Raw genomic sequence first — 12,230 nt, forward strand, 5'->3', positions numbered from 1 at the left:
AGGAGGACATGCACAATTGTGTTCTTTTCACTTTCTGTTTCCAAAGCCAAAGATCAAACTCACTGTCATCAAGTTTGTTTCCACCCTTAGCACCTTATAGGACAGAGAACTGCTTCATAGGATTGTCAGGGCTGCAAATCATTATGAAAGTAAACTGCTAAATATTTCTAGCTCTGTGCAGAGTGGTCGAGGAATTTTGGCTAGCATCTGGGTGTTTTAATCTCAGCACCACCAAGCCTCCATCTTCAGTACCAGTTCAATCATGGTGTCTTCTATATTACCTATTGAAAAGTAGTACTGAAATGATATAGAAATCAAGAAAGATAAGGTAATAACATAAGTAGGGAAAAATTTAAGGTACACTTAAGAAAGGATTAGTACAAATTGATTAGAGCAGAGAAAAAGTGTAATGAAACAATAGTAGCTAAAGCTTAAAGGGTAGCTGGGAAATGATGTGTCTCTTGATTGCTTGATTAAAGAGCTATTGTTAGGTTTTTAGTCAACAAACAAAATGATGGTCTAGTTAAGGGTTTTGAGTGGAGATTAATATGATAAAACTGGGCATTAGGTGATGTAGTTTTAAAGTGGAGGTCATGCTCATGGGAAGACTAAGAAATAATCTGAAGTTCCTGGAGAAACAATAAAAAAAATTAATCAATGCCAGAAAGTGGTATAAGAGGCATTTCCGGGGCTGACCTGCTGACTTTCCAAATAGACTTTGGCATGGAGGGGACCCAAAGGAAAAAAAAATCCAAGCTGAAGTTGGGGGGTAGGGGTGATAGTGTCACTAAAAAAAACAAAACAAAAAAACCCCCAAACCAAAACAAAACAACCAACGAGGTACTCTGGTAAGAAGACCTGGATTAATTTGTTGAATTTTTAAACTGTACTTGGTTTGATTTACTTTGGAGGTTAGTGGTGAATTTGCAATGCTAAAATCTAAAGCATTGGTGAAATACTTGACGGATTCACAGTATAAAGATTATGGATTAACATTTACCCTATTTATGAGAGGAGGTGGATAGAGAAGATTTTTTTAAAGGTGACCATTGATCGTCAGTTTTGAGGTGTTGAGTCTTCTAATGATCTTAACTATTAGAATGTGCCTTTCACACTTGTCCTAATCTCTTTGTGACTGAAATGAAGCCTGCAGGTTGTATTAGTAAGAGAGGTGAGTCTTTACACACAGAAGAGATGAAAAGCAAAATTAGTTCTCCAAATAGCATGCTAAACCTGATGGACATTGCTTAACCGATTTCTCAGTTATTTGAGTAGCATATAGCATTACAGATGTTGGGAAAACCTAGTCCACTTTCAGTGAAGCAAGAAGCCATGGAAGCACGTCAGAATTGAATGGTGGTTATTTCAAAATCATGATGCAAAATCCATCTTTCAGACTCTTCTTCAGAAAATTTAACTCCTCACCTATAATTGAGACAATAGAAGAAGATGAAGATGTTCGGGCTGAGAGACTGAGAGTTGAGAATGGTGCTGCTGAATTTGACTTGGTCCAACTCCATCGCCTCACAAAGACCTACCAGCTTATCCACAAAAAGATCATAGCTGTCAACAACATCAGCCTTGGAATACCTGCTGGAGAGGTAAGAAAACAAAACTCTTTCTTTCTAATACACTTGGATCAGTATCTCTCTCATTGCCATTGAGTCAGAACCAACTTAATAGCTGACCCTCCACTCAAGTCCTGAGCCTGTAAATCACATGAGCAGATTGTCCATCTTTCTCCATGGGGCCCTGGTGGATTTGAACCATGAAGGCGGCATGGCCTTAGAGTGAGCAATGGCATGGCTCTCTACAGCCTAAATAATCTGCGCTCTCTAAGAGCATCATGCTGTGTTGTGTACTGTAAAGTCAGAACCGACCCAGCGGGTTTTCAGAGGCAGTTAATTGCAGGGGAGGAGATTGCCCATCTTTCTCCTACAGAGGATCTGGTGGCCTTGAACCGCGTGCCTTCAGTACTGCAGCACAGCTTCCTGCCACTAGGCTACCAGAGCTCCCTAAGAACATACTAAGACAAAGATAAAATATTAATTAGATTATTCCCCAAATTTTCTTTTTCTGGAAATAAAGAGTATACTATATTGATGAAAGAAGAGTAGTCTGTCCCTAAATATCTCCATGAATTCCAGAGACATAACTCATACACGCCCTTGTGTTAGTAAATCCGAGTCAGTCGGCTTGGCAAGGAGTCTCACCAACTGCTACCGCATGTCGCAGCCTAAGTGTCTTCCAGCTGCTGTCCTCTCTGAGGTGACTCCCAGTTCAGACGCCTGCTCAGGGTGCTCTCCTCGACTTTCACTTTTCAGTCCTCCTGAAAGGGCAGCTTAAAGAAATTAGTTTGCAGAGGAGAGGTAGTGGAACTGTCATTTATATTCTTGCCACTTTCGCCGAGGCAATATTAAGGCAGCTTTGAAAGGAGAGAGCGAATGAGGGTTTCCCCCTCCGTTTTCTGAGCAGAGCTGCAAACTAAACGTATTAAATTTATGTGACAGCATAAAGGAATTATTGCTTCAGTAGCTTATTCAGGAGACTTGTGATTTTGTATGAATAATGTGAAATCTATAAATATAATTACTTTGTCAGGTTAGAGAATCTTACTTGGAGGGTGTTTTACCATGGCACATAGGTCTGCACTGTTACATCTTATATAAAACATGTCTCATGTATGTAAATATCTGAAAATGCTCGGTAGTTAAAATGCGCGCGCGCACACACACACGTATCATTCCATTAGTTTTAAAGGAGAATGTTTCAGTAGTCTGCCACAAGAGAACTACGGTGTTGGGGAATAATTCCATTGATTTCTTCTCCTTGGTGATTTCTTTCAGCCAAGGAGAGATAGGAAGCAGATATTATAGCAGTACATCTTTGGTTTGGATTAAGGCTTATATCTTTTCTTTTTGCCCTGAACCAGTGCTTTGGCCTTCTTGGGGTGAACGGAGCAGGAAAGACCACAATCTTCAAGATGCTGACTGGAGATATAATTCCTTCAAGTGGAAACATTCTGATCAGAAATAAGACGGGGTATGAGAAACTAATGCCGAAACTTAGAGAGCTCAGTATAATCAAAAGAGTGAAATGGACTTCTCAGTATTATTTTAAAGTTCTGTTACTAAATCTTTGGAGGGGAGTTACATAAAAGCGAAAGGACAGTTTTAGACCTGTAAGTGTGTGGTGTTGATGGAGTTATTTTGAATTCTTCTACCCATTACTGTGCCTTTATTATTTGCCCCTATCAGAATCACTGTCTCTGGGTTGTGCAAACAGATAACACATTAAGATTCCAGTAGGTTGATGGTTCAAGTCTGCCCAGAGGCACCTTAGAAGTCAAGTCACCATCTGAAAAAGCAGCTGTTGAAAACTCCATGGAACTTTTCTCTAAAGCATATGAATTTATCATGAGTCAGAATCAACTCCATAAATAATTGATTTGATAAAACTACCTGCCATGGCCAAAACTGAGCCACTTTCCTAAATTTAGGAACCCTGGTGGTTTAATAATTAAAGCATTCATTCTAACTCACCAGCAACTGGATGAGAGATAAGCATGGCCCCTGTTTACACAAAGATTCACTGCTTTGGAAACTCTGTGAGCAGTTCTTTTCTGCCCAAAGCGTTGCTGTGAATAGGACTGGATCTGACTTCAATGGCTTTTGTTGTCCAGTAATTTGAATTTCATTTGTATTTTTCTTCTTCTGCCTTCAGATCTCTGGGTCATGTTGACTCTCACAGCTCATTAGTTGGCTACTGCCCTCAAGAAGATGCCTTAGATGACCTGGTAACTGTGGAAGAACATTTGTATTTCTACGCCAGGATACATGGAATTCCAGAAAAAGACATTAAGGAGGTGAGTACACATCTGAAACACTAGTCCATTTGAAAACCTTTATTGTTTCTGTACCCACACACTCACCCAGAAGACCAAGCTAATGTCTAGAGAATGATGGCGTGTGTAATGATAATAGCTGTTATCTTAGCCCCAGTGTATATATAAAATCGACATCCCATGGACACAGCTTTAGATACTCTTTAAATAGACAGTCTCCTATGCAATCCACAGCCTCAGAAATCATCTATCAGAAAGGCATCTGGGAGTCGATTCTGCCTTGATATCAATGAGGTAGATCAAGTGGAAGATCACACACTTGAATTTGACTCTTAGTCAACTGTTAGTTGGTGAGGCTTGTACATGCATTAGAGTTCAAGTAAGTAGTAAAACTTGGAATGAGCTGCAAAATGCCCAAGGAAAATAGCATTCATTTTAATTTTGTTAATCTTTGCACTTACCTTCAACTCTTAGCCTTTTTAATCAATGGCAAAGTCTTAGGGGAAGTCTCCTTATTTTCATGACCCTGGGGAACTTTTGTATGCATCCATCTAGGATATCACTCTCAGCTAGTGTTCCTTCATAACAGAAATAAGCCTCAGAAGCTATAATTCCTAAGCTAAGAGGGTAAAGTTTTAGTATCAAATCGGAATGCAGTCAACTGTGTGGATCACAATAAATTATGGGTAACATTGCACAGACTGGAAATTCCAGAATACTTAATTGTGTTTATGCACAACACTTCTGTGGACCAAGAGGCAGTTAGTTCTTCTTCAAGAAGAACACAGGAACAGTGCTGATTTTAAAATGAGGAAAAATGTACATCAGGGTCGTTTTAGTCAATCAATACGCTACACTGGGATACTTGAAGAACACGGCATCAGGGTTGCAGGAAGATCCATTAACTCCATCAACTGCACTATGCAGGTCACTCCCTCGAGGACCTTGCTTAATGAAAGGCAAGAAGACACCAAGCACTCAAAATCAAATATACCGCCGTCTGTTTGCATCACATATCAACATTAAAATAAAAACAGCTAAAAAAAAGAAACAAAATAAATAAAAACAGCTTCACAACTGGACCAATAAGAAACATAACAGATGGAGAAAAAAATGGAAATTGTCAAGGATTTCATTTTACTTTGACTAGTAAGCAACGTCTATAGAAGAAGAACTCAAGAAATCAAATGATGTATCACATTCAGAGGATCTCCTGCAAAAAAGAATCTTTTGAAAGTGTAACAAAACAAGCATATTACCTTGAGAAGTAAGGTATGCATGACTTATATTACTTCATCTATATGTCACCATGACATATGTATGCAAAAGCAGGACAATTAGTAGGGAAGACTGAAAAAGCGCCGATGTCTTTGAATTATGGAAGATAATTCACCATAGATTCACACCATGGATTCCAGAAGAATAAAACCAATCTTAGAAATACAGGCAGAGTGCTCCTGAGAACTGAGGATAGGGAGGCTTCACCTCAGGTGCTTTGGACATATCATTAGGAAAGATCATTCGATCGTGGACAGTGTGTTGGTGAAAACCTGGAAGACCCTCAAGAAGACAGCCTGACACAAGAGTTTTAAATACACACTATGTCTATGGGAAAGGGTGAAACTGGGTTGCTTCTTGTAGACAAGGATTTTTAAACCCTGTCTCACAGCCTTTGGCCATGTTGCTAGGAGGGATAAGTCCTTGAAGAATGACATGATGCTTGGAAGGGCAGAGGGTCAGGACAGGCAGGAGAGGAAGAGCCTGGATGAAATGGGTTGACACAGAGACAGTGGCAATTTGAGCAGGTGTGTCAGAGATGGTGAAGCTGGCTCAGGAGAGGGCAAGGTTCAGAGCTCTTGTTCATAGGGTAATAGTAGTCATAGTCAACTCGATGGCACATAAAAACAACGCTTTTCTGAGAGTTTACCCTTCAGTAAGAAGAAAGATGAAACAATGGTGATTCCTGCCTTGAGAAGTGTTGAGTTTTATCTCTTTTAAAGGCTTTACAACAGAATTATGTGGTAATACAGCAGAAAAGAAAAATCCACAATTGTACACACACTGAACATACACATTTGGAAGAGAAAAATCCCATTTCAAAATGAATCTCTACGGGATTGCTTTTATCTCTGTAAGTGAACTATTAAATTTTAAGTGGTCCTCTGGGGGAAAAATAAAATCTATGTTGAATTGAAGTGGTTTATATTTGGGGGCATATATTTCTTCATTACAAAACTTTCTTTTCACAAATGGATGTCTTTTTTCAAGTTGGTGCATTAAGGGTTGGCTAGCAAAAGTCAATCTCTCTCTCTTTTCTGGTCCGCAGACTGTTCATAAACTCCTTAGGAGACTCCACCTGATGCCCTACAAGGACAGACCGACTGCTCTGTGCAGTTACGGCACAAAAAGAAAAGTATCCACGGCACTGGCCTTGATAGGCAAGCCTTCCATTCTGTTGCTGGTAAGAGAACCATTCTGTAGAAAAGACGTGAAAAATTAGTACCACAGATCTAGTTGTGTGGGTGAAGTTTCATCATTACTGTAGTGAACACGGAGGTCTTACTGGGTCCTTGCTTTGGTGCAAAGCACTTCCTGTACACTAGCTCATTATGGGAAATTATTATAAGAAAATAATTTGTTACTATGACAATCCATCCTCAGAACATTTCTTCTTGAAGCTGTGGCTCAGGGGTTGCAAACAAAACATTTAGCTGAATGTCATGGGATGTCTTGGGAATGGACAGTAATTCAAGGTATTTAAATGAGTAAATGGTTACAGAAGTAGGTAAAATTTTACTCCTAATATTGAAGAACTGTCTTCTTTTACCCTCCCCTATTAGTAACCAATAAGATGAAGTAGTATTTTCCAACCTCTACTACAGAGGATAGATAAATGTTAGTATAATGCATTGTACTAAAATTTTCAATTCTTTTTTAGTAAAAAATATTAATCACATTTTTGTGGAACGTAATCAAGAACATCTCACTCAGTTTTAGCTGCATCTTTCAGAAGCAAGGAAAAAACCACATTGTGCATTTTTTCACTTATCTGTATATTGAATGCTATAAGATAGGGCAGGATTCGGGTCAACTGTTCATAGGGTTGCTATCAGTTGTATTCAACTCAACATCACCTAATAATATAGCAGATGTACCATAAATAAATGAGGATGACGTTAACAAACTACAATTTATTTTCCCATAGTTTCAAAGCTCGAAGTTTGAAATTAGGAGACCAAATTAAGGAAAGACATTCTGTCTGTTCTAAGGAAATTTTCTTTCTCTTTTCAGATTAGATTGCTAGGTTTCTTGGCTATCATGTGATGTGTATCTTCTCCTCTGTTTATGCTTGCTTATCCTTTTACGGGTAAAAAAAGATTGACTGCAGACACAGTTTACACTAAATTTGCCTCATTCACACAGTAACAACACAAATCTCCAAGTGGGATTATAACCACCACAGGTATAGAGTAATAAGTAAGGATTTAAGATCCACATTTGAGTGGGAACACATTTCAATCCATAAGACATATTACTATTTTGGTTAATAATTGAGAAATTAAATTGATCACCAAACATATAAATATATTCTAGTAGGCAGAATTCTGCTCCCAGGTAAACTTTTGTGAGAGGTACTTTTTTTCAGAGAATGAATCTTGCCTTTATTTTAGAAGGTCCTCTTTATTTGAGGACTTCTAAATTCAGAAAGAGCATTAATAATATGGAATAAATAGCCAACAATAAAATTGCCACATTATGCTCTGGATTAAGTTGCACGGTAGATCAAATCACTTCAGCTGCCTAGATAGACCAATGCACGACATATATTTCTGTATAGTATCAAAGGCTTACTACATGTTACAGCCCTGCCAGTCAGTGCTTATAATGGAATTCTCTAATAGAAGTGTACCTTCAAGTAAACAAAGCAATCTTCAGACACCCCTGTGAGATAATAGATGTAAAGCACTTTCAAATGTTAAAAGCACGAGGCAAATATTATTATTAATGAACTGAACCAAAAATACAGGTATTTTCTTTCATAAACATTTTCTATAAGTTGGAATGGGGTAATGGGGGGTGTCCGAGATGGTAAGGGTGGCACACAATACGGCAGAATTTAGGGCTGTTGTACACAGGGTCGCTGGGTCACAGGCAACTCGATGGCACTTAACAACAACAACAACATAAGTGGCAAACAGGAGCAGAGGCAACATATCAGCATATCCTTGGCTGTTTCCCCCAATTAATACTCATTCCTTTCTTCAAATTTTACTCTAAATCCTTTCTACAAAAAACAAGCCTCCTGTTGCTGAATGGGCTTATCTGCTGTCACAGTTTTCTTTTCATTTGTTTTTCTCATCTTGACTTGGAAGTCATTTCTGTTTTATCATTTCTTTAGATCTACAGTCTGGTTAGAGTATCCTTTGATGCTTTTCTAATCTCAAGACTGAGCAACACTGAAAAACATCATTTGTAAATAGTCATTTTTAGCTTTCTCCTTGGCAGTTTCTAAAAATCTTGCTTTTCTTTCCCTGGATTACATTTCAATTGATAGTATAAAACTAAAAACATATCTTGAACATATATAACAACACAGCAAATTGTGTTCTTTCAGCTTTACATAGTGTATTTTCATTCATACTCCAAATGCTGCTATTAGGAACAGTGGAACAATAATTTTTAGTTAGAAGACAGATGGATTGATAGATAGAAATAGAGATGGGGGAGAGGGGGAGAGAGAGAGAGAGAGAGAAAGAGTGTGTGTGTGTGTGTGTGTGTGTGTGTGTGTGTGTGTAACAAGGTAGTGTTAAACGTAAACCTTTGCTTTTGCCAGTAAGTGAAGCAGAATTTTTTTCAAAGGAATATCAGGGACGGGCATGAGGTAACAAGGTACCAAGTTAACTGAGACTCCTTTTCAATGGATTGACAATTTTAGATGATTAATTTGGAGCTTTTTGACAGCAGCAGAAAGAAGCTTATTAAGTATAAGTTAGTCACAGGGCTTCACAAAATGACTTCTGTTCTAGGGAAGTGACTCAATGATTCATGCAAAGAACCTCATTAGAAAGGAAGTCATTTGATCTATTTCTCTTGTAACTTTCTATTAAGGATGAACCCAGCTCTGGGATGGATCCCAAGTCCAAACGGCACCTCTGGAGGATCATTTCAGAAGAAGTACAGAACAAATGTTCCGTAATCCTTACCTCTCACAGGTAACTGAGGGTGGGAACTTTGAAATTCGATGACACAAACAATTCTGACAGTAGAAGGGGAAAGGTCATTTTGTATAATGTCTGTAGCAGTTAATGTTCACAATTTTACTAAAGTTTGTTCTACTTCTAGCCATAAGACCAAGTCAGACAGGGCAAAGGAAAATTCAGCTGTGGTGAATTTGTGAGTGGCAGTGATTGTTGATTGGTGCCAATAGAGTCAATTTCTACTCAGTGACTTTTTGATCTAAGTAGAACTCAATGCCCCATAGAGGTTTTTTTGTTGGCCATAGTCTTTAAGGGAGATATAAATTAGCTAGGTCTACTACCCCCAAAAAACTTGCAGGTGGGTTTAAACCACTTTTTGTTTAGCCGCTGAGTGTTAAACAGGGCCCATGCAATGTTGTAAAATTGGTCATGATTTTTACAGTCTTCTTACGTCATCTATGTCTCCCTAAAGGCCTCCATCCACCATCAAGAAAACCTATCGATTGCTATGCGATTGATTCTAACTCAGTATCAATGTGAACATACATTGGGTTGCTGAGGCTGTAAATCTTTACAGATGGAGACAGGCTGCCCATGTTTTTCCTGCTGAGCTGGAAGATTTGAACCATCCCTTTCAGTTAACAGCTGAGTCTTCTACCTACACCCCATGCCACCAAGGTTCCTACTCTCAATCTTAACAAGCCTCTAACAAGTAGCTCAACTGTCCCCACTCCATAAAAGAACCCCTGATTCCAATCATAAGTGTCAACAATGCATCTTAGCGGGACTTCTTTTAGGATATGGTGCTTATCTTGTACTTCATATTAAATGTGCCTTTGCACTGTAATTATCATATAGCCCAAAACATAGCACGTTTGTTTACAATTAAGGGACATGTTTATATCCCAGCTTTACTCTTAGTACACTAAATAATCTGGAGCTAATTGTTCAATTTTCATTAACTGTTGTTGTTGTTGTTATATAGACTCTTTAGATGCTTGAATTCTCTCATTGTCATAGACTATGAAATTAGAGCTTGTATAATCAACTAGTTACAAATGTAAAAACATGATATGGAATACAGCTGTAATAATGAAAAAGCTCGGCTTTTTTTTTGGTTGGATTTTTGTATTCTGGGCTTTTTTTTGGTTTTGGGTTTTTTTGTTTTGTTTTGTTTTGTTTTGTTTTTGTTTTTTTGTTTTTTTAGCAAAGATAGACCTTGAGTCAAAGGATTAAAGAAATAATTTGTTTGACAGAATACATTCCAGGTGAGATAGCATCAAATATGTATTATTGTTGTTATGTGCCTTTAAGTCAAATGCCATTCATAGCTACGTAGTACAACAGCTCCGAACCCTGCTCTATCCTGAGCCAATTTCATTGTCTCCGATGCACCTACCCCCACTTCCCCAGTCTCTGAGTCAATCTATCTCATCCAGGGTCTTCCTCTCTTATGCTGTCCCTCCACCGTCCCAAGCATGATAGCCCTCTCTGGACTCTTCTGTACAGGCTGAGTTTAGGCTGTGGCACTAGTGAAATGATAGCAAATGTTATATGGATCTCAGTAGAAAGCAAAAAGTACGAGAAAAATGTCTGTGTTTCATTGACTATGGAAAGGCATGTGACTGTGTAGATCACAACAAACTGTGGCTGACTCTGGGAAGAATGGGAATCCCAGAACACTTGATTGTGCTTATGTGAAATCTGTGCTTGGACCAGGAGGCAGTTGTCAGAACAGAGCAAAGGAAACACTGCATGATTAAAAATCAAGAAAGGTGTATGCCCGGGATGCATCCTATATCCATACTCTCTCAATATATCAAGTATGTACAGAAAGCAGTAATTAACCTTATCTGAAGACATTTCATTTACATGTTGTGAGAGGAAGACCCTCAAAAGATGTGACTATAACAATGCGTTCAAATATGTCAGAGATGGTGACGATAGCCCAAGATAGGACAGGGTTTAGAATCATTGTTCATAGGGTTGCTGTAAGTCATAATCTACTTGGCAACATATAAGAACATCAACACTGTTGTTTTCCAGCATGGGAAAAGACATTTTAAGGAACTATAACAATATTTCTAAAGTACTGTAATGAAACAGGCAAGCTGAAAGTTATAAACCAAAGCCCAGTGTTCAGTGTCTCAAATGCAAACGTGACTCTGCTCTGTCTTTCAGTATGGAAGAATGTGAAGCTCTCTGTACCAGGCTGGCCATCATGGTGAATGGAAGGTTCCAGTGCATCGGATCCTTGCAGCACATCAAAAGCAGGTGAAGGACTCTATTGTTTTACACATCATGTGAGGCAAGAGATCTAATGGTGCTTTAATAATTTTTAAGGATTAATGCCTACATTGTTATGAAGCTGATTACAGATGCATCTTAAATTTACATATTTTTTGAGTGTGAGTTTGATATTTTATAAGTTAGTAACACAACATCCTAGGAAGCATAAAGGTAATGATGATAATCACCCAATGCCAAAATACTCATATATATCCAGGAACAAACTCACTTACTCCCCCTTTGCCATCCAGTGGGAACCCACTCATGTCTGATCATCAAGGTTTTCAGAAGCTGTGAATCACTCACAAGATTTCCCATCTAGTTCACCCAAGAGCAAACTAGACCCTGGCTTACCCAGGAAGGCACTCATTTTATCTAGTGCGTTCATTTGCCATTTGCTCAGACACAACCTATCTAACATGTTAAGCATGCTAGAAACCTTCTTGTCGATAAAAAATTAAGGAAATAAACATAAACATTATATTAATGTAAAATTAAATTAATAGCTTATGATTGGCCAGTGTATATTAATTTAGAGACATGTGTATTAGCTCCAAACTTTAGGACATTATGTTGTTTTTGTTTCTGGGTTTTTTTAAAATATGGAACACTTTACAAATTTGTGTATCCTTCTTGCACAGGGGCCATGCTAAATATCACTTTTTACTTTCATTTGTATAACAACCTTACATTCTTATAAGCCAAGATAGAGATAGATAGATAGATAGATAGATAGGTAGATAGATATAGAGATAGAGATTAGATATAGATACAGATTAGATATATAGATTAGACACTTTAACCTTTACAAATGCTGGCGAGGTTGTGGAGAAACTGGAACCCTGATTCACTGTTGGTGGGAGTGTAAAATGGTGCAACCCCTGTGGAAAGCAGTATGG

The 12,230-nt window shown here is 38.3% G+C and overlaps 1 protein-coding gene across 1 annotated transcript in view; it reads left to right on the plus strand.

Moving 5' to 3' along the window:
* Positions 1–12,230, plus strand: part of ABCA12 (ATP-binding cassette, sub-family A (ABC1), member 12) — a 224,601-nt gene that overhangs the window by 205,078 nt on the left and 7,293 nt on the right. Inside the window, exons 45-50 of the mRNA XM_006891919.1 lie at positions 1,397–1,601; positions 2,933–3,042; positions 3,724–3,865; positions 6,171–6,305; positions 8,954–9,057; positions 11,224–11,316. Of these exons, the coding sequence (XP_006891981.1) occupies positions 1,397–1,601; positions 2,933–3,042; positions 3,724–3,865; positions 6,171–6,305; positions 8,954–9,057; positions 11,224–11,316 (789 nt within the window). The remainder of the gene's footprint in view (positions 1–1,396; positions 1,602–2,932; positions 3,043–3,723; positions 3,866–6,170; positions 6,306–8,953; positions 9,058–11,223; positions 11,317–12,230) is intronic.

This window comes from Elephantulus edwardii, unplaced genomic scaffold (assembly GCF_000299155.1).
Source record: "Elephantulus edwardii isolate Elephantulus edwardi_28Jun2011 unplaced genomic scaffold, EleEdw1.0 scaffold00106, whole genome shotgun sequence".
NCBI lineage: Eukaryota > Metazoa > Chordata > Mammalia > Macroscelidea > Macroscelididae > Elephantulus > Elephantulus edwardii.